At 34.7% G+C, this 24836-nt stretch overlaps 1 protein-coding gene across 1 annotated transcript; it reads left to right on the forward strand.

Annotated features, from left to right (window-relative positions):
- The first annotated feature begins 16019 nt into the window (after positions 1 to 16019).
- LOC141667563 (wax ester synthase/diacylglycerol acyltransferase 11-like) lies at positions 16020 to 18453 on the forward strand. Its single transcript, XM_074474108.1, has 7 exons — positions 16020 to 16281; positions 16362 to 16946; positions 17034 to 17100; positions 17211 to 17335; positions 17413 to 17622; positions 17725 to 17862; positions 18046 to 18453. The coding sequence occupies exons 1-7, from the start codon at positions 16057 to 16059 to the stop codon at positions 18190 to 18192; spliced, it is 1497 nt and encodes a 498-aa protein (XP_074330209.1). The 5' UTR covers positions 16020 to 16056; the 3' UTR covers positions 18193 to 18453.
- Positions 18454 to 24836: the final 6383 nt, after the last annotated feature.

Below are 24836 nucleotides of genomic sequence, written 5' to 3' on the forward strand. Positions count from 1 at the left end.
TCGCGTAAAATTGCGAGAAAACACAGATCCATGGGAGCCAGCAGATGATTGTGTTGGGTGTCTATGAACATTTTAGCCAGAGTTGTAACTGAGAGTTTGCCTTTCTCCATTGGATGAACTGTAAATGTGATAAAAATCACTTTATTGAGAAAACTAAATAGATACAGAATTCTCTCTTTCCTGGGAATGATACTGAGGAGCATACTAGTGTTCATACTGAGGGATGTATTGGTGGAGGTAGTTGGCAGCATCTGGGCTGTCAAATTATCCATTTGCTCCTGCATATATCTTTGTTGTTCTCGAAGATTGGAAAATTGATCAAGGATTAGGGAATAAGGAGGGGTGACAGAAGAAGATTTGTAGAAATTAGAATGATTAGTGGATTCTTGGCCCATATTGGTATATTGGTATATTTTTTATTTTACGATATTCTGGTTCCTAGTGATGTTAAGCTTAGTTTTATGTCGTTGTTGATGATCTATTTCTTAATCGTTTCCCGACGTCACCACCAAATGATGGCTGGCGAAATCTCGCTTGTTTAACCGTAGCGGATTGTTGCCATTATCAGAAGATCTTTTTGTGTGTATATTTTTCTTTTACGTCCCCTCTTTCTTTATTTTTCTTGGGTTTTATATGTTCCTAGAGGTGAATTATCTTCCATGTTTTAGGGAAACAAGGACCCGTGTCTGGAGACTACACATATGTTAGGTGATGATGATGAAATGTAGGGACACATGTGTTGATTTTTGGATATTCGGGGATGACTGGGATGAAGCATGTGACAAGCTAGTAACAGGTAGGAGATGTGAAGACTACTTTATATAATAAATTTTGGACTCAAAACCGTAGGGAAATTTCCCCTAAGAAGAAAGGGTTATAGGCCGTAGACTCTGTGGCCATAGACCGTAAGGAATTATAAGGCCATGAATGGCATTTCCAATATGTCACCTCCAAAACGGCTCTTAAATTTAAACCACATACAATTCTTTTTTTTTTTCACTAAAGAGATCACGATATTTCAAGTTATCACAAACATTTTTAACAGAAAGAAGAAAAGTTTTGATAAAACAAATTGACACTGCATTTTTTTGACGAACAAAGTGAAAAATCCATTAAAATAATGAACCCCAGCCAGGACAAACCCCCGAACTGTCAACTACAACCTAATTTTGAAACAAAAATCGAGCTAACCAAATAAATATTTTGTTTTCAGATTGTTTAACATATAGAATATTCAAATTTTTTAATCTAAAAAGTATTACATTGATATCTCAAGAAATCCAACCTACATCAAATCTGAAACCAGTACTAACACAATTGACCTTCACATAAGTATCATTTGTAGCCCAATGTTCAGAGCTATCAATTATATGAACTAATATTAGAGTAACAAATGCCCCTAAAATACGAAAACTTTTTTTGTTATGAAAAGTGAGCTTTTGCGATATCCATCACCGTCCCAAATCTGATACAAGCCTTATAGATCTCCAAAAATATCATATAAATCATTCTTAGAGCGGCTACTGAAACCGGCAACAAAAGACAGAAAAACATCATAAATAAAACACTAATAATGCAAAAATATGGGCACGACTAACAATCTTGATAAAAAGGTACTCGACAAGATCTCACCCGAAAAGAATTATATTATGATTTTATTGAAAAAATGATATATAAATAAAAGAGGAGATAGGAGAGTCAAAAAGCTTGATCGATTAATAGATATATGTTGAATAATGCAGAAGTGATGGCTATAATTTTAATTTTGGGGGTCTGACTCTCAAAACCCTTAAAGGGGTGATTTTACACAGCCTACGATGTTTAATTTGTACGTTTAAGGTTCTTTTTGGTAGGGACTGACAGAATTGAACTGTCACTGCATTTAAAACCACGGCAACAATAATTTTTCAAAGTTGTCAACCAAAGATTAAATATTGAAATTCCAAACGTGAAAAGACCTGTAAAGAAATTATGTGGCCACAGTTGCTTGATCGTTTTTTGGTTTAGTTGGTTTGAACTAAAAAGCTCAATTAGTGGGGGAACATAGTTATATCCTTGGTGCCTGTAGTATATATAATTTTTAAAAAAATACCATAGTTTATTATTAATATTAATTATTAAACAGTTTTCCCTAACAATATAATTATATCAGGTACCAAATATAAAACGGATCGAACCAAAAAATATTGGCCCAACTGCCTATCATGAACAATTTTATCATAATTTTTACATATAAGAGAGATGTTCTTTTTAATATATTTATTTTAACGGTCTAAAATTTGGTCAATTTAATAGTTTTTATAATAATCTACAGGTTGGTATCTTCATTGCTAAATGTCATATTTTTCTCTAGATTTTAATCATGTAATTTTTTTTAAAAATATTTATAAGCTGATATAGATTATTGCAATCTAGTTCATATGTATTTAATCTAATTATTTAATCAAGTTTATAATATTACTTTTTGATTACTCTATAAAAAATTTATCTCTTTACTGTAGTGACATATATTTTAACCAATATAGATTAAAATAACTGAATTAACCCATGCCAACTTCATAGATAAAACATAAGTTAAAGTGTATTGTAGATAGGTTGTTTAATCTCTGTTTAAACACTTAAATATAAATGTTTACACCAAATTAAATTTATGAACCAAACTATATTCAAATATAATAAAATTAATATATCTAATTATATTAAAATTATAAATTTAATATAATTAAAATTAAAAATATTAATTTCAGCATTCAAATAAAATATGATCTTTATCCCGGTACCTCTCTAAACAACTAAATAGCTATTATTCATTTTGAATATAAATACAAATTATTCAAATAATATTAAAAAGATCATATTACATAGTTATTATAAATACAAATTGTCAGGGAAAATATCTTTATGTCAACTTATAAATTAACAATGGTAATTAGTAAAATATAAAAACAAAAATAATAAAATAAGTAGAGGACAGGGGTATTATTTTTTTTGAAATAGATATTGCTTTTAGATTGCTTCAGACGTGAGTACTGTTGTAAACTTCGTATTAGAAATGAAAATTTACTGTTTCTGGTCAGCTGTATATAATTATTATATAATATATATGCCTCCGCCCCTGCTAGTAATACCATTATATAAACTTCTACTCACAATCGTTCAGATCATAATATACATTTACTTAAAATGCTACCAAGGTTTAAGAAACTTATCAACACCAAGAACATTATTGAAGTTGGTGGCGATACTGCCGAAGAGCCATTAAGCCCCGTTGCAAGATTGTTTCATGGAAAGGGATTGAACTGTCCAATCATATATGCTCTGGGCTCCAAAACCCAGAGCTAGGACCTTTAATATGAAAATGAAAGATGCTGTGCAAGATATGGACGTGGTGGCAGTTATGCTCGTTATAAACTCAGTAGAAGTAAAAGTATTGATGGATTCTGGAACAACTAGATATTTTATTTCTGAAAGTATTCATAATAAGCTAAATTGTGTTGCGTACCCTCTGGAACCTAATTTGATTATAGAGGTAGCAAATCAAGAGAAAGTTATTGTTAATAAGGTTTGTCCTGATTGTGATGTGATTATAGAAGGTCGGCACTTTTCTGCTGACCTAATTCCTTTAAAGTTAGGAGAATTCGAGGTTATACTAGTAATGGATTGGTTGTCAAACCATGAGGCACAGATAGAGTGTAAAAGTATGAAGGTGAAGTTAACAACCAAGGATGGTGAGGAAGTGATATTCAAAGGGAAAAGACAAGAGAAGAAATTTCTAACGGCTATCGAGACGAGAAGATTATTACGTCAAGGATGCGAAGTTTATTTAGCTCATGTTAAAGACGTGGAAAAAGAATCCGTAAGGATTGAAGATATTCCAATAGTAAGAGATTTTCCTGATGTATTTCCTGATGAATTGCCTGGACTACCTCAAGATAGAGAGATCGAGTTTACGATTGATTTGGCTCCTGGAACGGAATCAGTATCGAAAGCTCCCTATCGTATGGCGCCAGTCGAGATGAAGGAATTGGCAGCACAGTTGCAAGAATTGTTGAATAAAGGAGTAATTCGACCGAGTGTATCCCCGTGGGGTGCGCCAATATTGTTTGTAAAGAAGAAGGATGGAAGTTTGAGGTTGTGCATTGATTATCGTGAATTGAATAAGTTGACGATTAAGAATAAGTACCCTCTACCACGAATCGATGACTTGTTTGATCAGTTAAAAGGAGCTTCGTGTTTTTCCAAGATTGATTTAAGATCTGGGTATCATCAATTAAAGATTAAAGCAGAAGACATACCCAAGACAGTGTTTCGAACGAGTATGGGCACTACGAGTTTTTGGTAATGGTGTTTGGTTTGACGAACGCGCCAACCGCATTTATGGATGTTATGAACAGAGTGTTCAAGCAATATTTGGATAAGTTCGTTATTGTGTTTATTGACGATATATTGATATATTCCAAGACGGAAGAAGATCATAAGGGGCATTTGAGGATTTCCTTGGAAATTCTGAGGAAAGAAAGGCTGTACGCTAAGTTTTCGAAATGTGAATTTTAGCTAAAGGAAGTACAATTTCTGGGTCATGTAGTTAATAAAGAGGGAATCAAAGTAGACCCAGCCAAGATAGAAGCTGTGATGAATTGGGAAAGACCCAAGACTCCTACGGAAGTCAGAAGTTTTCTGGGATTAGCCGGATACTACAGAAGGTTTGTGCAAGATTTCTCTAAAATTGCTGTTCCATTAACGAAATTGAAAAGGAAGAACGAGAAGTTTGTGTGGACGGAAAAGTGCGAGGAAAGCTTTCAAGAGTTAAAGAAGAGGTTGGTAACCGCCCCAGTGTTGGTGTTACCTGATGAAAAAGGAGAATTTGTAATATTCAGTGATGCTTCGTATAAAGGACTTGTATGCGTGTTAATGCAATACGGGATGGTGATAGCATATGCGTCAAGGCAACTCAAGCCACAAGAACAAAAGTATCCCACGCATGATTTAGAATTGGCAGCAATTGTGTTTGCCCTTAAGATTTGGAGACATTATTTATACGGGGAAAGATGCGAGATTTTTACAGATCATAAGAGTTTAAAGTATGTATTTACTCAAAAGGAATTAAATATGAGACAAAGAAGATGGTTAGAGTTGATCAAAGATTATGATTGTGCAATAAACTATCATCCTGGAAAGGCAAATGTGGTAGCAGACGCTCTAAGTCGCAAAGAAAGATTGAATATGTTGACGTCGTCGAAAGAATTGATTAAGGATTTGGAAAGGATGGAAATAGAAGTGCAGACTCCAGAATTTGGAGGTGAAGCAATATATGCGATGTCATTTCAACCTGAAATTTTGGAAAAGATTCGATGCTGTCAAGAGAAAGTGATGGATCGCGAAAATGATAAGTTATCAGGAGAAGAAATTAAAGCCCAAAAGGATGAGAAAGGAATATATCGTGTTAACTCACGTATTTGGATACCTAATATTGTGGAGCTAAAGCACGAGATTTTGCAAGAAGCGTATAACTTGAGATTTTCAATTCACCCTGGAAGTACGAAAATGTACCAGAATTTAAAAGAGAGTTATTGGTGGCCAAACATGAAAAAGGAAATTGCGGAATTGTTAAGTAAGTGTTATACGTGTCAAAGAGTAAAAGTGGAACATCAAAGGCCAAGTGGATTGCTTCAACCACTGGACATACTAGAATGGAAATGGGAACATATCACGATGGATTTCGTGGTAGGATTACCTAAAACCAAGTCTAATCATGATGCGATTTGGGTAGTAATCGATCGATTGACGAAATCAGCACATTTCTTTCCTATAAATGAAAGGTTTTCGTTGGAAAAAATGGTCAAATTATATCTGGATGAGATTGTGATGCATCACGGAGTACCTGTATCTATCGTGTCTGATAGAGATCCCATGTTTAACTTGAGATTTTGGAGACAATTTCATGATCATTTGGGAACTAAGCTAAAAATGAGTACGGCATATCATCCGCGGACTGACGGACAAAGTGAAAGAATAATATAGACAATTGAGGATATGTTGCGAACTTGTGTAATAGATTTCAAAAGAAATTGGGACGATCATTTGCCGTTAATTGAGTTTTCCTACAACAACAGTTATCACGCGAGTATTGGCATGCTGCCTTATGAAGCGTTGTATGGAAGAAAAAGTAGATCCCCTACGTATTGGGACGAAGTTAGTGAGCGCAAATTAATTGGCCCAGAGCTAGTTCAACAAACGATAGAAAAGGTGGAAATGATTCGGAAAAGATTAATTGCCGCTCAAGATCGACAAACGAAGTATGCAAATCGAGAACGAACAGATGTGCAATTCGAACCTGGAGACAAAGTCTTGTTAAAGATATCTCCTTGGAAAGGTTTAACCAGATTCGAAAAGAAAGGGAAGTTGAGTCCTAGGTATATTGGACCATTCGAAGTATTACAACGAGTTGGAAAAGTGGCATATGAATTGGCGCTACCTCCGCAAATGCAACACCTACACAATGTATTTCATGTATCTCTTCTAAATAAGTATAATGCTGATGCGAGCCATGTGATCAAATTGGAACCAGTGAAAATTCAACCAGATTTGTCTTTTGTAGAACAACCAGTTCGAATCTTAGATCGAAAAGAGAGGACACTTAGAAATAAAGTTGAACCTCTAGTTAGAGTATTGTGGAGAAATCCATTAATGGAAGAATCAACTTGGGAATTAGAGAGTGAAATGTAAGAAAAGTATCCCCATCTATTTGCTTAGACTAGATTCTGGGGACAGAATCCTTTAAGGAGGGTAGATTGTGATGACTGAGAATTTTGTGACGTAATTAAGTCAATAAAGTATGATTTATGAGAAGTGATTATAAAATATATGATTAAGTGATGATTAACTGTATTTATTATATATTAGTATCTGGGAGCTTAGGTAGACGCGTTCCAATTTAAAGAGTCAATTTAGGAGTTAAGTTGTGTTGTCGGGCCGTCGGGTAGAACAAACCCGTCCTAAAAAGGGAGTAAAGTATTTAAAATGTGAAATATGTGTTATTATGTGAAATGAATGTTTAAGTGAAGTATTGCGTTCTAGTGACGTGTCGGTCGATAATGATATTGTAAAGCGAAATTGAAACGCTGAGCGTCGGGCCGTCAGGCAGAACGTGACCCAATACGCGAAAAGAGGAGTAATGATAAAAAGGGAAATTTTTATGATCAGACATGAGTTGTGATGTGTCAGTATATGTGCTTGCTTGTCTGTATGCGTGATTACGTGATCTGTTAATATTTTATGGATATAAGGGAATTATTTGATTTAAATAAGGTTTATTTAACCTTCGCACATTTTTATAAAATTATCTGAGTAAGGTAAAGGCATGAGATTTGTTTTGTTATCTTCGAAATAGTTCTAGAGACTTTCTAAAAATGATAGACGGATTTATTTTGTGATCGTTGCATTTTAAATTAATTTTATGGTGATAAAATGCTATTATTAGCACAAACTTGTAAAAAATCATATAAAATCAACCGTACGCTCAAAAGTCTATTATGAGTAATGGTCGGAAAGCTAATTTTGAGAACTACGTCTTAAAATTGTCATTCGTAAAAAATTTCAACTTTGTGAGAGGGATATATTTAATATTCAATTTCTATTTTTTTGGAGTAAAAAGAGAGAGTAAATCAAATCAAGAGGGAAATTAGTAAATGACTAAATTACCCCTGCCCCTATCATATATAAGCTCATTTCCCCCCCTTCCTTCTTTCTTTTCTGCGGATCCCTCTCTCTCTTTCTTTCTCACTCTCTCTCGATCACTCTCTCTCTCTCTCTCCCACTCTCGAAGTCTCTCTTTCTCCTTTTCCTCTCAGTACATCTCTCTTCTTCACTTGATTTTTATGGATCCTTCCATAGAACTTCATCCTTGTTCCATATATAAGCTTTGATTCACTTGCATGTGTGCTTTGGTACTTGCATGCAGATGTGTGTGTGTGTGTAGGTTCGGTTTTGCCGAGTTCTTATTTCATAGATTCAAGATGATGTGGATTTATGATGATTATGTCTTGCATGTGTTTGTTGCTGTGATTTTTAGAAGTAATCGGGGGTTTTGTGGTTGGACACCCTCGAATGAGGGCACCACCGTGAAGCCACCGCCACCGGTGATGAACTCCGGTGAACCGATGGTGAGTGATGATGTAATTATGTGCTAATTGAATTAGTTACTAGCAAGAATTGACATGGAAATTTGGATGCATGTTAAAATATAGCTTTGCATGTAAATGTCAAGTTCAAAGTAAGTTAAAAAAGGGATGAGTGTTGGAGTAATCTCAATTTTTATGCAATTCTGATGCTTGCATGTCAATGATTGATCCTTGAATTGTGTTTTGTGGATATAACCAAATGAAGTATAGGAATAAAAGGGATTGATTTAATGCTAAGTGAATGCATGTGTAATTTTTAGAGATTATGTGATCTATATGAATGTTTGGGTTCAAATTTTTTTAATAAAGAAAAGGATGTTAGTTTAAATGATGGATGATGCTAGAACTAAAGTTGCATGATATGATTCTTGAGAAATTTTATTGTATATATATGGTTAGGGTTCGAATTTTTGATGTTAAAGAAAGGGAAATGATTCTTTTTAAAGGTTTTTGATTGTGCTATATGTTTATATGAGCTAAGGTGGAAATTGATTGATTTTGTGGTTGGTATTTGCAAGAAGGCCGAATAGGCCATATAAACTTATAATTAAAACTTGATTTATAGTAATCAAAGAATAATTGGGTGTGTATATGTGAATACCTATGGATTTGACCGTTTGATTGTGATATGAGGTTTGAATTAAGGAATAAAAGAAAAGAGAATTAAGTTGATTGATTTTAAAAGCTATAAGTGATAGTTATGGTCGTAATGATTTAGCAATGAATGAATCGCAAACTCATACGAGTTATAATTTTATGATTTGAAGAATAGTCGAGATTAAAGCGAGTATAAGTTGATTATTGAGTATATAAAGATATAAAGGCTATGAGAAAAGAATGTGTTATGTGCTATGTGCATGTGTGTATAAACTATACTCGTATAGTTCGAGTCAAGAGTATAGTCGAGCTATCGTATTGAGTGAACGTTCTGGAAACGAGAGTTGAGAATCTAATTAAGGTTTTGGTTTTGATTGTAGATTCGGAGTGTGAGGGCATTCAGGCTAGGAAAGGGAATGGTTTACTAGGTGGCAGTAGTTCAAACTTCAGGAAAGCGAATTCAGGCAAGTAACTTTAATTACTTGTGTAAATGGTAATAGAGAGGATATTGTTCATGCCATGTAGAGTATTGAATTGTTAAAGTAATGAACCCCTGTTATTGATTTGAGATACCCTGTCTTTGATCTTGTGAACTTGTTATTGATAAGCTTATTGATCCAACCCCTTTGGTAACTCTTTTTCCTGTTCTACTTATTTGATATACCATGAACTGTTATAAACCTTATAAGTACCTTTACAAACCCCTTGTAATGATGCTTCATTCCTTGTTTACCCTATTCCCTACTGATCCTTGAAACGGTTGTAGTTTCCCTAACTTGAGTACCATGTTACCATTGATCAAGATCCCTAGAATTGAACCTTGCATATTCCTGATTCATTCCATTAACTTTGAATTCTTGAAATTGAATTTAAGAAAGAGTTTCGACTTGAAAGAGTCTGAATGATTTCATATTCTTGGTAATGATAAAATGAATTTAGAAAACCAACCTTTTTCTAACTCAAGGTTTTCCAAACGAATTCCTGATGGATTGGATTGGGACGTAAGAGGCTAGTGGGACTAGTCCAGTCATAGTAAGAGGCTAGCGGGGGTAGTCCAGTTTAAGGCTGAAGTTATGCCATTGGTACCTTAAAGACCGGATGGAGGTCGGTACGAGCTGATCACCCGTATTATTATTATGAAATGAAAGATAAAGTGGTCCAATCAAGGGTTCTATATTGATTTTAAAAAGGAATTGAAACTTCCTACTCAGTAATTGATTTTTTGAAAATGAAAGTGGTTTATATTGCTTTGAAAAGAGTTGATTGTGATATTGTGAAGCTTATAGCTCGTGAACCCTGATTGTTTTAATCCTGTTGATCATATAATTGATTCCTTATAATGAAAAGATTGTCGCTTTCCATTCGAAAGATCATATGTGATCCTGTTATTGATTTGTGATGAATGTCGGCTTTCACCCTACCTTGAGCCTTGTTCCTTGAAAGCCGAAAAATCTTCTTCATAACCCCTCTTTTTTTTCATAACCTAAAAATAGAAATCCGCCACCTAGAATTGATAAAGTAGAATGCCCTGAGATCAGTAAAGTATATTATGGATTTTATATCGTAGAACTGATGCTTTGTTACTTGCTGAGTTTTATACTCATATATTTTGTTTTAATCTAACCATGACAGTTAAGCAAGAAGATGGCCAGGTTTAGGTGCACCGCTCGTAAGAGCGTACCTGGTGGTCCCTATCGTGTTGAGGGCTTCTAGTTGCCAGAGCAGGTAGTAAATTTTTTGAGTGAGCAAGCGCTTAGCCAGAGAGTTGTAAAGATACAATGGGTTATCTATCGGTTCCAAGCCGGGATCAACTATGTATATTTGATTTTATTTTGGGGTTGTAAGTTATATATTATGGTTGGTAGTTATAATCTTATCTCATACTTTATCCTGTTTGATCCTGTTAGTAGCTAATCGGGGTTTATGATTATTTAATTAGTAGATTAAAGGTGTGTGAGTCCTCATTTCCTAACCCCGAGATTGAGGGCGTCACATCTGGGGTTCTCTGTGAATCAGATCTTTGACATATCCTTCGCAGGATATTAGATGCAAGTTCCTCCGAAATATGTTTACTGCTTCCTTTTCTTCCAGGTTGGAGAGTTGGTTGACTGCTTCCTGGAATCTTTTGATGAATTTGTGAATGGACTCCTTACTCCTTTGCTGGATTGTCTCCAAGTAGCACATTTGTAGCTCGTTCATCCGGTTGGCCCTGAACCTTTTCAAGAATATCTCACAAAATTCTTTCCAGAAATCCACACTCCGGGATGGAATTCGGCTGAACCATTTTTGAGCTCCCCCTTTGAGTGTTGATGCGAAGAAGCGGCACCTGGTGAGGTCATTGTAATCATAAATATTGGAGATTTGTTCGAAGTAGTTTAAATGCTCTTCGGGGTCATCCAGCCATCAAAGGAGTCGAAATTGAAGTGTTTGAGCTCTGATTCTTTAGGAGTAGATTCTAACTTTCTGGTAAATGGGGTCGCCGCCGCACCAACTTTCATGTCGCCTTCTAACTTTCTTTTAAGGTTAGGAAGAGCTCAGGCCATTTGTTACTGTTTGGATTCTTTTTCCGGCTCTGAATTCGAGGAAACATGAATTCAGTGGGATTTCCTTTTCAACTTTGCTTCCTCATCCAGAATTTTATTCTCAATGATTTCTTTGGCCATCGCTTCTTCTTCTTTCCGGATTCTTTCCCGGAGGGTAGCTCTTTTGATTTCATCCCGTGCATCCTCTGGGGGTTTCTTCTGGTTCTTTGCAATTTGGTCCAGGACGGATTCCCGTCATTCTCCGGAACGCTCCTCTTGATCCTCAGGCCGGGACCTGGGTCCGGTGTTATGCTTTTCTTTCCACAGGTTCATTGCAGCTTGTATCTGATCTGGGGTCATATCATCCCAAGGGTTGGCCGAAGTTTCGGCATACTTGTGAGCAACTTTCTCGATGGTTACCTTATGATCACCTGGTTGGAGAATTTGAGAGGGAGTCTGGGTTGGGGCGGAAGAGGCAGAAAAGAGGTGGAAACAGCCGCCTTGCTCTTTTGTGACGTAATGGTTGTTTAACGATATCGTAAACTTATATTAATATAACTCACAATTTCAAATAGTAATACAGATATTTCAGATCTAAAGTACGTTGTAATCAACTACTAAGAGCTCCAGAACTATTACAACGTTACGACTAGAGTGGCTAAACAAGATCCACTAACGGTACATAAAACAAGCAGGGTAAAAAGTAGATCTGAAAAATTGGGACTGAGGTACTTAATGGAGTGCACTGAGTTCCTGGGTAGAAAAAGAGCAGCATGTACGAACACCACAAGGTCGGAGGTTCGACCCCCCTCCTAGCGCCAATGATAATCCCAGATCACCCTGGGGTCTTCTCTTTGCTGGGCCCGGACTCAAACTCTGTTTGGACTGAAACAGTGGCAGCGTGCAGTGTAGTTGTAGGGTGGAAACCTACAAAATAGAACCGGAGGGGGGTGGCGTCCCCGCGGCACCTCCGGCGTGAGAATGAGAAAGGGTTTTGAAGGAGAAAGGGGTAAAACGGGAATTATGCAAGTATATAGTGGTGTGTGTGTGTATATGTGTGTATATGAGAGATGAAGTAACCCCTAACCTTCCTTTTATTCTGCGTTTTATAGGCCTTCCACTAGGGTTTAGGGGTTTTTACCTTTCGATCTGGACCGTAGGTGCGTCTTTTGGACTGTAGGGCGTGTGGACACCTGTGATGAGCCGATGTACTTCTGGATCCGGACCGTAGAAATATTCTGGATCCGGGCTGCCTGGACGGTGGTAATCATAAGGTTTTTGTAGCAATTCAAATGATTATTAGGATCCGTAGTGCCATCGAAGGATTCCTGACCACTGATCTTCACACCACTGATCTGCCTGTGTTAACTTCCAACGGCGTTTCAGTCATCATCTCTTCTAACCTGGCCAATCGATCTCCTGTTTCATCATGCTCCATGGGTTGGGGAATTTGAGCAATTTGTTGAATGTTTATAGGATAAGTTATTCTCTGGGGGCTAGGAGACCTAAACCTTCTTCTCCGACCATTAACTGTATTTCTCCCTTTATAAGGTCTTTAGTCACGAGACCTTTCTCGCGTAAAATTGCGAGAAAACACAGATCCATATGAGCCAGAAGATGATTGTGTTGGGTGTCTATGAACGTTTTAGCCAGAGTTGTAACTGAGAGTTTGCCTTTCTCCATTGGATGAACTGTAAATGTGATAAAAATCACTTTATTGAGAAAACTAAATAGATACAGAATTCTCTCTTTCCTGGGAATGATACTGAGGAGCATACTAGTGTTCATACTGAGGGATGTATTGGTGGAGGTAGTTGGCAGCATCTGGGCTGTCAAATTATCCATTTGCTCCTGCATATATCTTTGTTGTTCTCGAAGATTGGAAAATTGATCAAGAATTAGGGAATAAGGAGGGGTGACAGAAGAAGATTTGTAGAAATTAGAATGATTAGTGGATTCTTGGCCCATATTGGTATATTGGTATATTTTTTATTTTACGATATTCTGGTTCCTAGTGATGTTAAGCTTAGTTTTATGTCGTTGTTGATGATCTATTTCTTAATCGTTTCCCGACGTCACCACCAAATGATGGCTGGCGAAATCTCGCTTGTTTAACCGTAGCGGATTGTTGCCATTATCAGAAGATCTTTTTGTGTGTATATTTTTCTTTTACGTCCCCTCTTTCTTTATTTTTCTTGGGTTTTATATGTTCCTAGAGGTGAATTATCTTCCATGTTTTAGGGAAACAAGGACCCGTGTCTGGAGACTACACATATGTTAGGTGATGATGATGAAATGTAGGGACACATGTGTTGATTTTTGGATATTCGGGGATGACTGAGATGAAGCATGTGACAAGCTAGTAACAGGTAGGAGATGTGAAGACTACTTTATATAATAAATTTTGGACTCAAAACCGTAGGGAAATTTCCCCTAAGAAGAAAGGGTTATAGGCCGTAGACTCTGTGGCCATAGACCGTAAGGAATTATAAGGCCATGAATGGCATTTCCAATATGTCACCTCCAAAACGGCTCTTAAATTTAAACCACATACAATTCTTTTTTTTTTTTCACTAAAGAGATCACGATATTTCAAGTTATCACAAACATTTTTAACAGAAAGAAGAAAAGTTTTGATAAAACAAATTGACACTGCATTTTTTTGACGAACAAAGTGAAAAATCCATTAAAATAATGAACCCCAGCCAGGACAAACCCCCGAACTGTCAACTACAACCTAATTTTGAAACAAAAATCGAGCTAACCAAATAAATATTTTGTTTTCAGATTGTTTAACATATAGAATATTCAAATTTTTTAATCTAAAAAGTATTACATTGATATCTCAAGAAATCCAACCTACATCAAATCTGAAACCAGTACTAACACAATTGACCTTCACATAAGTATCATTTGTAGCCCAATGTTCAGAGCTATCAATTATATGAACTGATATTAGAGTAACAAATGCCCCTAAAATACGAACACTTTTTTTGTTATGAAAAGTGAGCTTTTGCGATATCCATCACCGTCCCAAATCTGATACAAGCCTTATAGATCTCCAAAAATATCATATAAATCATTCTTAGAGCGGCTACTGAAACCGGCAACAAAAGACAGAAAAACATCACAAATAAAACACTAATAATGCAAAAATATGGGCACGACTAACAATCTTGATAAAAAGGTACTCGACAAGATCTCACCCGAAAAGAATTATATTATGATTTTATTGAAAAAATGATATATAAATAAAAGAGGAGATAGGAGAGTCAAAAAGCTTGATCGATTAATAGATATATGTTGAATAATGCAGAAGTGATGGCTATAATTTTAATTTTGGGGGTCTGACTCTCAAAACCCTTAAAGGGGTGATTTTACACAGCCTACAATGTTTAATTTGTACGTTTAAGGTTCTTTTTGGTAGGGACTGACAGAATTGAACTGTCACTGCATTTAAAACCACGGCAACAATAATTTTTCAAAGTTGTCAACCAAAGATTAAATATTGAAATTCCAAACGTGAAAAGACCTGTAAAGAAATTATGTGGCCACAGTTGCTTGATCGTTTTTTGGTTTAGTTGGTTTGAACTAAAAAGCTCAATTAGTGGGGGAACATAGTTATATCCTTGGTGCCTGTAGTATATATAATTTTAAAAAAAATACCATAGTTTATTATTAATATTAATTATTAAACAGTTTTCCCTAACAATATAATTATATCAGGTACCAAATATAAAACGGATCGAACCAAAAAATATTGGCCCAACTGCCTATCATGAACAATTTTATCATAATTTTTACATATAAGAGAGATGTTCTTTTTAATATATTTATTTTAACGGTCTAAAATTTGGTCAATTTAATAGTTTTTATAATAATCTACAGGTTGGTATCTTCATTGCTAAATGTCATATTTTTCTCTAGATTTTAATCATGTAATTTTTTTTAAAAATATTTATAAGCTGATATAGATTATTGCAATCTAGTTCATATGTATTTAATCTAATTATTTAATCAAGTTTATAATATTACTTTTTGATTACTCTATAAAAAATTTATCTCTTTACTGTAGTGACATATATTTTAACCAATATAAATTAAAATAACTGAATTAACCCATGCCAACTTCATAGATAAAACATAAGTTAAAGTGTATTGTAGATAGGTTGTTTAATCTCTGTTTAAACACTTAAATATAAATGTTTACACCAAATTAAATTTATGAACCAAACTATATTCAAATATAATAAAATTAATATATCTAATTATATTAAAATTATAAATTTAATATAATTAAAATTAAAAATATTAATTTCAGCATTCAAATAAAATATGATCTTTATCCCGGTACCTCTCTAAACAACTAAATAGCTATTATTCATTTTGAATATAAATACAAATTATTCAAATAATATTAAAAAGATCATATTACATAGTTATTATAAATACAAATTGTCAGGGAAAATATCTTTATGTCAACTTATAAATTAACAATGGTAATTAGTAAAATATAAAAACAAAAATAATAAAATAAGTAGAGGACAGGGGTATTATTTTTTTTGAAATAGATATTGCTTTTAGATTGCTTCAGACGTGAGTACTGTTGTAAACTTCGTATTAGAAATGAAAATTTACTGTTTCTGGTCAGCTGTATATAATTATTATATAATATATATGCCTCCGCCCCTGCTAGTAATACCATTATATAAACTTCTACTCACAATCGTTCAGATCATAATATACATTTACTTAAAATGCTACCAAGGTTTAAGAAACTTATCAACACCAAGAACATTATTGAAGTTGGTGGCGATACTGCCGAAGAGCCATTAAGCCCCGTTGCAAGATTGTTTCATGGAAAGGGATTGAACTGTCCAATCATGTATGCTCTGGGCTCCAAAACGCTAATCGATGTTGATGCTGTTAAATCTGGGTTGATTCATACTTTTCTGAAACACCCTCGTTTCTCCAGTTTGCTTGTAAGAAAAACTTATTTTTATACTAACATTTCATGTTCTTAATATATACAAGGTTCCATTGAAATTTAATTGTTTTGAAGGTAACGGATGAAAAGAATGGTGGGCAAATGAGTTGGAGAAGAACAAAAGTAGACATACATAAGCATATCTATACTCCGGAAATGGATCCTAATATGGAGTCACCTGATATGTATGTTGAAGATTACATATCAAATCTCACTAGTACAGGATTGGATCTTGCGAAGCCATTATGGGAGCTTCATGTTTTAAATGTAAAGACATCGGATGCTAATGCAACTGCACTACTTAAACTTCATCATTCTATCGGGGATGGAACTTCTTTCATATCTCTCCTTTTAGCTAGTAGCAGAAAAGCTTCTGATCTTGAATCAATGCCAAGTCTTCCAAAGACCAGAAGATCAACAAACTTACGGAACAATCGTATTGGTTTTTGGGGGCTCATTTTCACAACTTCTACCATAATTCTGACCGTTTTTAACACTTTTCTGGATATTTTGCATCTTTCTGCTACTTTTTTCTTCCTGAAAGACACGGACACTCCAATCAAAGGTGTTCCAGAGAATGTAGCATTGAGTCGTAAAAGAATTGTGCACAGAATTGTCAGCTTACATGATATAGAACTAGTGAAACATGCAATGAACACGGTATTGATATTTTGTTAGTTATAAATCAGCTTATGCTACCAAGTCAATAGACAAAACACTAATGTTATTTTGTTGACGATGTTTCAGACAGTTAACGATGTCTTATTAGGAATAACGATGGCTGCCCTATCTCGCTATCTCAATGGGAAATATGGTTAGTTTGCTAATTAACCATTAAATTTATATATACTCATTATTACTTTGATCTAACGAAATGTTAAATTGACTTGGGACGCTCCTAATGTTATTCATTGTATTCTTTAGCACCAATAAGTGATGGGTCTGAAAAGGGTCAAGATACAACAAGCAAAAAGTTCAACCACCTGCCACCAAATATTCGTCTCAGATCAGCCTTTGCTGTTAACATTAGATCACCCCCTGGAATTTCGGTAAATTCCCGTAATGCTTAAGATGTGTAGTCTGTCTTTTTAATTCATAAAAAATGCAAATGTTTTTGTTTGCACAGTCATTAGCCGGGATGATGGAGAAAGGGTCGAAAGTGAAGTGGGGTAACCGATTTAGTTTTGTTCTTGTTCCAATCACCATTGCCTTACTAGACGATCCTTTGGATTATGTTCGCAAGGCCAAGGCCATTGTTGATAGAAAGAAGCTCTCGTTTGAAGCTATTTTTTACTACTTTCTAGGTCGGGTTTTGCTCAACTTGTTTGGACTTGAGGTATTAATAATTTCACATTTGAAGCCCCTATATATATTGCGACACAATTTGTACACTCATTCTACAGGATTTTTCTCAATTATCTTTGTTAATTATGAACAGATAACATCTGCTGGGTTGTACAAAATTATATCAAAAACAACTATGTTATTCTCAAATATTGTTGGTCCACAAGAAGAAATCAGTTTCTATGGCCATCACTTGTCATACATTGCTCCTAGTGTCTATGGACATCCACACGTAAGAATGTATAGAGGAAGCGCAGAAGTCCCTATTTTTATCATATGGTGTTTCTAGTGATGAATAAATGTCAATTCTTTGTGAATATTATTTTTACTAGAAGAAGTGCTGAATGATAATGATACATAGATTAATTGTTGAACTGGTATATATACACATTGATCTTAGTTTTTGTTGGAGCAGGCGTTGACAACACATTGGCAGAGCTATGGAGAGAAAATGATACTTGTATTAACAATTGATCCAGATGTGATACCGGATTATAACAATCTTTGTGTTGATTTCGAGTCATCACTTAAACTCATTAAGGATGCTGTCACACAAAACTAATTGGCCATCCCCGTGCATGCCAAAACTGAGGAAAAGACCTATCGATCAGCATCAAGTAACTTAAAAGGTTCCTTAAGAATTTAATAAATAAAGTGTTGGTTTAATCTCTTATTTTCTTCCATGCATCGTTGTTTGGGATGCTCACCTGTACTCTTAACCTATCTACTAAAGATAGTTATTTTTTTTTTTTTGTAATAAGAGGACAATACTGTCTTAGTGGGTTTTTATGAATATTATAAAATGATTAATGAGTTCTAATCAGTGTTACAGAAATCGGTAAATAGGGGAAAATCGGGGACATGACCTTATAAGGATTAATCAGCAAATCGGTAATTAATCGAAAAGATTAATTGATAGAAAAATCGGAAGTAAATTAATATTAATATATATATATGATAATTCACCTCTAGGAACATATAAAACCCAAGAAAAATAAAGAAAGAGGGGACGTAAAAGAAAAATATATACACAAAAAGATCTTCTGATAATGGCAACAATCCGCTACGGTTAAACAAGCCAGATTTCGCCAGCCATCATTTGGTGGTGACGTCGGGAAACGATTAAGAAATAAATCATCAACAACGACATAAAACTAAGCTTAGCATCACTAGGAACCAGAATATCGTAAAATAAAAAATATACCAATATACCAATATGGGCCAAGAATCCACTAATCATTCTAATTTCTACAAATCTTCTTCTGTCACCCCTCCTTATTCCCTAATTCTTGATCAATTTTCCAATCTTCGAGAACAACAAAGATATATGCAGGAGCAAATGGATAATTTGACAGCCCAGATGCTGCCAACTACCTCCACCAATACATCCCTCAGTATGAACACTAGTATGCTCCTCAGTATCATTCCTAGGAAAGAGAGAATTCTGTATCTACTTAGTTTTCTCAATAAAGTGATTTTTATCACATTTACAGTTCATCCAATGGAGAAAGGCAAACTCTCAGTTACAACTCTGGCTAAAACGCTCATAGACACCCAACACAATCATCTTCTAGCTCCCATGGATCTGTGTTTTCTCGCATTTTTACGCGAGAAAGGTCTCGTGACTAAAGACCTTATAAAGGGAGAAAAACAGTTAATGGTCGGAGAAGAAGGTTTAGGTCTCCTAGCCCCCAGAGAATAACTTATCCTATAAACATTCAATAAATTGCTCAAATTCCCCAACCCATGGAGCATGATGAAACAGGAGATCGATTGGCCAGGTTAGAAGAGATGATGACTGAAACGCTGTTGGAAGTTAACACAGGCAGATCTCTTTTCACTCGAGAATTGGAAGCCTCACAAGTATATCAGGGTGTGAAGATCAGTGGTCAGGAATCCTTCGATGGCACTACGGATCCTAATAATCATTTGAACTGCTACAAAAACCTTATGATTTCCCATCTACAATGATATAACCAAATGGCAATTTATAATATCCATTTTCAAGGCTTATGCTCGTACTTCGTTCACTAGCTTAGGTCCTCGAAGCATAGGCGATAGCCTATAATAACAAATGCCCATTTATGACAGTAAAAGGCCCAATAAAAAGGGCCCAGGACCAGTTTAGCAGTATCACTAAAGGACCCCCAGGACACGTGGAAAAATCACCACCGTCCAGGCAGCCCGGATCCAGAATGTTTCTACGGTCCGGATCCAGAAGTACACCGGCTCATCACAGGCGTCCACACGCCCTACAGTCCAAAAGACGCACCTACGGTCCAGATCGAAAGGTAAAAACCCCTAAACCCTAGTGGAAGGCCTATAAAATGCAGAATAAAAGGAAGGTTAGGGGTTACTTCATCTCTCATATACACACATATACACACACACACACCACTATATACTTGCATAATTCCCGTTTTACCCCTTTCTCCTTCAAAACCCTTTCTCATTCTCACGCCGGAGGTGCCGTAAAGTTATATGAAGACCACGTTTTCATCAGAGACCTTGGAGACAACATATGTTCTGCAATCAAAACACTATAAATTATATTATTTTGTGAAGTATGTTTTACGAGTATCACTAATTAATTAAAATTATTGAAGATCATTTAAGTTTAATAAGTAGAATGTGTATGTTCTGCAAGCTGAACAAATGTTCTACAAACTTAACATGTTTTACAGAATAAAATATTTTTGTAATGTTTTACATGCATTACATATATGATATTCAAGATTTTGAATAAAATAAAGAATTTTATAGAGCATGATTCGCAAAATAATATGTTTTGCAATGTTTTTATGCAATATTTAACTTGGAGAACATAAGTGGTCTCCAAAGTCTTCAAAAAAAGTGGTCTCTATAGAACTTAACCCATATATATATATATATAGCAAGTGCTCAAATACAAACCAATATTAGAATACAAACTACAAACCAATGAGACCCACATGTTTAATCACTTTTCCCTTCGTTTTTAATTTTACTTTTCCCGTTAGTTGGTTAACTTTTTTAAAAAAATAATTTCACCGTATTTTTATTCATCTTCCACTCATCGATTTGCATAGCATATTTGTTATATTTTGACGACAAATCAGTATTTAAACTTACCTGAATCAGTAAACTGAAATCAATACTAATTCCAGAACTAGTACTTTTAGTGATTCTCGTAGACATAATTAGTGATTTATCGTCGAAACATATCAAATATGGTATTCATACTGATTGTTGGATGATGTAGAAAAATATAGTGAAGTTAGATTTTAAAAAGAGTTTGACGGGAAAAATTCAATTAAAAATGGAGGGAATTATGTGTAGTTGTGTGTGGGAGGTGTAGTTTATAGTTTGTATTTTAATTTAGTTTGTATTGGAGTAAGATATATAGACAAGTGCTCAAATACAAACTAATATTAGAACACAAATTACAAACCAGTGAGACCCACATGTTTAATCACTTTCCCCTACGTTTTTAATTTTACTTTTCCCGTTAGTTGGTTAACTTTTTAAAAAAAATAATTTCACCGTATTTTTATTCATCTCCCGCTCATCGATTTATATAGCATATTTGCTATATTTTGACCACAAATCAGTATTTAAACTTACCCGAATCATAAAGTGAAATCAGTACTAATTCCAGAACCTGTACTTTTAGTGATTCTCGTAGACATAATTAGTGATTTATTGTCGAAATATATCAAATATGGTATTCATACTGATTGTTGGATGATATAGAAAAATATAGTGAAGTTAGATTTTAAAAAGAGTTCACTAATTGACGAGAAAAATTCAATTAAAAATGGAGGAAATTATGTGTAGTTATGTGTGGGAGGTGTAGTTTGTATTTTAATTTAGTTTGTATTGGAGTAAGACTCTATATTTATATATTTATATAGACCCGTTACCAACTTAATCATTCTTATGATATGTACATGAAATAACCTTAAGCTTCACCACCGAAACAGTAAGCCAGTGTTCTTCTTCCATGGGGTAAATCCTAGCATGGGGTAAATCCAATATTTTACACACAAACATGTATTGGCCATGGCTTATATTTTTACATCTTCTTCTTCCAATTGGTCGAACCTTCTAATTCATTATTTTTTTGTTATCATCATTCGTGAAGTCTTCTTTCTTATCATTCGTTTTGTACTAAATCAAAGTTATATCTTTCTCATAGTAAACCTTTTAAGACATTATTTTTTACACAAAATATAAACACATATATGTATGTATGTTTTTAGTTTCAACAAAACCTAGAATATCTAATTGTGGGAGAGTCGGAGAGAGAAGTGGCTTAGCAACCCGATTCTTCTATTTTGACCCGATTACGATCCGATTTTGAACAGATATCTCAGAAAATGATTTTCTTGCTATTTTGCATTGTTATATCGATGGGTTGCCTTCAGCTGATTTATCGGCTGGATCGACGATTTCTTGATCAAGTGGGTTCTTCGGGCCTTACTCACATGGAAGTCAGTGATTTTTTTGAGGATAGCAATGTCGACATAACCGCATTTGATGGCGACAAAGGCCATAATATTTAAATATGTGATAAGACCTTGATTTACTTGTTAAGTTTTTATTTGAAATCTAAGGATCTTATTTTACTTTACTTTACGCATGCTATGTAATCTTTTTCTATCGTGAATGAAATGTTTTGATATATTATATTTCTAAAATTTATTTATACATTTTGGTTTGTGAAGTAATATGGCCAAAAGACTCTCAATATGTTCTACACAAGAAGATGAATCACTTTATTTGTCGGATAGTGCAACAACACATATAATTTTAAAAAATAAAGAATATTTCTCGCATCTCATATTAGCTAAGGCAAATGTAAAAACAATATCGGGTGTGTCAGATCTTATTGAAGGCTCCGGAAGAACAAATATAGTGTTACCCAATGGTACACATTTACTTATCAAAAATGCAATATTTTCAACCCGATCAAAAAGGAATCTTTTGAGCTTTAAAGATATACACCATAACGGCTATCATATTGAGACAGATAATGGAAATGACGATGAATATCTATGTATCATGTCTATAGTCTCAGGGATGAAGCAAATTCTAGAAAAATCCCATCATATAATTCTGGAGTATATTATACTTTTATAAATCCAGTTAAATCACACATGGTGATGAACCAAAAATTGTCAGAACCGAAAGATTTTTATAAAATGGCATGACCGTTTAAGCCATCCGGGTTCAACAATGATACGAAGAATAATAGAAAATTCAAATGGGCATACTTTAGAGAATAAGATTGTTCCATTATCCAAGGATTTTTCTTGTGTTGCTTGCTTTTAAGGAAAATTAATAACAAAACTATCGCATCTTAAAGTTGTGATTGAATGTCCATCATTTTTGGAACGAATTCAAGGAGATATATGTGGACCTATTACTCCATCAAGTGGACCTTTTCAGTACTTTATGGTACTTATAGATGCATCGATGTGATGGTCACATGTTAGTTTATTGTCCACTCGTAATATGGCATTCGCTAGACTCATTGCTCAAATAATTCGGTTGAGGACACAATTTTCGGATTATACAATTAGGAAAATTTGAACGGATAATGCTGGAGAATTTACATCCCAATCTTTTAATAATTATTGCATGTCAATTGGGATTGAAGTAGAATATCCGGTTCCTCACACGCATACCCAAAATGGTTTAGCAGAATCGTTTATTAAAAGGCTACAGTTGATTGCTAGACCTTTACTCATGAGAACAAATTTGCCAAATACTTCTTGGGGAGATGCAATATTACATGCTGCATCATTAGTTCGCTTAAGGCCGACCGCCTATCATAAAATTTCCCCAATACAGCTTGTGAATTAACAAGAACTAAATATTTCTCACTTAAGAATTTTTGGATGTGCGGTTTACGTTCCGATATCTCCTCCCCAAGGAACAAAAATGGGCCCCCAAAGAAGATTAGGGGTATATGTTAGGTTTGACTCTCCCTTAATTATAAAATATTTGGAGTCCATGACTGGTGATTTATTCAAGGCAAGATTTGTCGACTGTCAATTCGATGGACAGTTTTTCCTGCATTAGGGGGAGATAAGACAAAATTGAAAAAAGAGAGATAAGAAATTTTGTGGAATGCAGTCACTATGTCTCATTAAGATTCTCGTACAAATTAATGTGAACTTGAAGTTCAAAAGATAATCCAACTACAAGAAATTGCAAATACTTTTCCCGACTCATTTACTGATGTCAAGACAGTGACAAAGTCACATTTACCAGCTGTAAATATTCCTTGCAAAATCAAAATTCCGGATGAAGAGAATAAAGTTTTGCTAGAAAAGAAGTCTAAAGCCCGCCATAAGCGTGGCGGACCTGATGGATCCAATGATAAAAATTCTACAAAATCAAGGAAACTAGATAAACCAGTTGGTACATCAAATGATATCATTTTTAAAGAAATGGACATGATCACCGAAGAAACGTCTCTAAAGGATGATCGAATATCCGAAATTGATGACAATGAAAAGATCTCGATAAATTATATCATTTCAGGTAAAAGGTGGAATAGAAAAGAAATTGTCATAAATGAAATTTTTTCATATGTAGCTGTTCTTGACATTTTTGAAGAAATTGAGGATCATGAACCTAGATCGATCTATGAATGTAAAAGAAAAGATGATTGACCAAAATGAAAAGATGCTATAGAGGAAGAGTTGAAGTCACTTGAAAAACATTAAGTTTTTGGACCTATTGTCCAAACACATGCAGGTGTGAAACCTATTGAATACAGTTGGGTTTTTGTGAATACAGTTGGGTTTTTGTGCGCAGAAGAAATGAGAAAAATGAAGTTGTGAGATACAAGGCACGTCTTGTTGCACAAGGTTTCTCACAAAGACCGGGAATTGATTATGAAGAAACCTATTCACCGTTAATGGATGCAACAACATTTAGATTTTTACCAAGTTTATCAATTCTAGAAGGGCTCCACATGAATTTAATGGATGTTGTGACTGCTTATTTATATGGGTCACTTGATATTGACATATACATTAAAATCCCTGACGAATTAAAAATACCTGAAGCATATAGTTCAAGACCCCGAGAGAATTTGAAATGAAAGACTTGGGTAAAACGAAACTTTGTCTTGGTTTTCAGGTTGAACACTTATCTAAAGGAATCTTTGTCCACCAGTCAACTTATATTGAAAAGATCCTTAAGCGATTTATA

The sequence above is a fragment of the Apium graveolens genome, chromosome 6 (assembly GCF_009905375.1).
Source record: "Apium graveolens cultivar Ventura chromosome 6, ASM990537v1, whole genome shotgun sequence".
NCBI classification, from domain to species: domain Eukaryota; kingdom Viridiplantae; phylum Streptophyta; class Magnoliopsida; order Apiales; family Apiaceae; genus Apium; species Apium graveolens.

Bases quoted from the DNA above. Each gene is read 5' to 3' on its own strand.
- LOC141667563 (XM_074474108.1), top strand. From the start codon at position 16,057: ATGCTACCAAGGTTTAAGAAACTTATCAACACCAAGAACATTATTGAA. The intron at 17,101-17,210 runs GTTAGTTTGCTA...TGTATTCTTTAG, and splicing joins CTATCTCAATGGGAAATATG to CACCAATAAGTGATGGGTCT. The intron at 17,863-18,045 runs GTAAGAATGTAT...TTGTTGGAGCAG, and splicing joins GTGTCTATGGACATCCACAC to GCGTTGACAACACATTGGCA.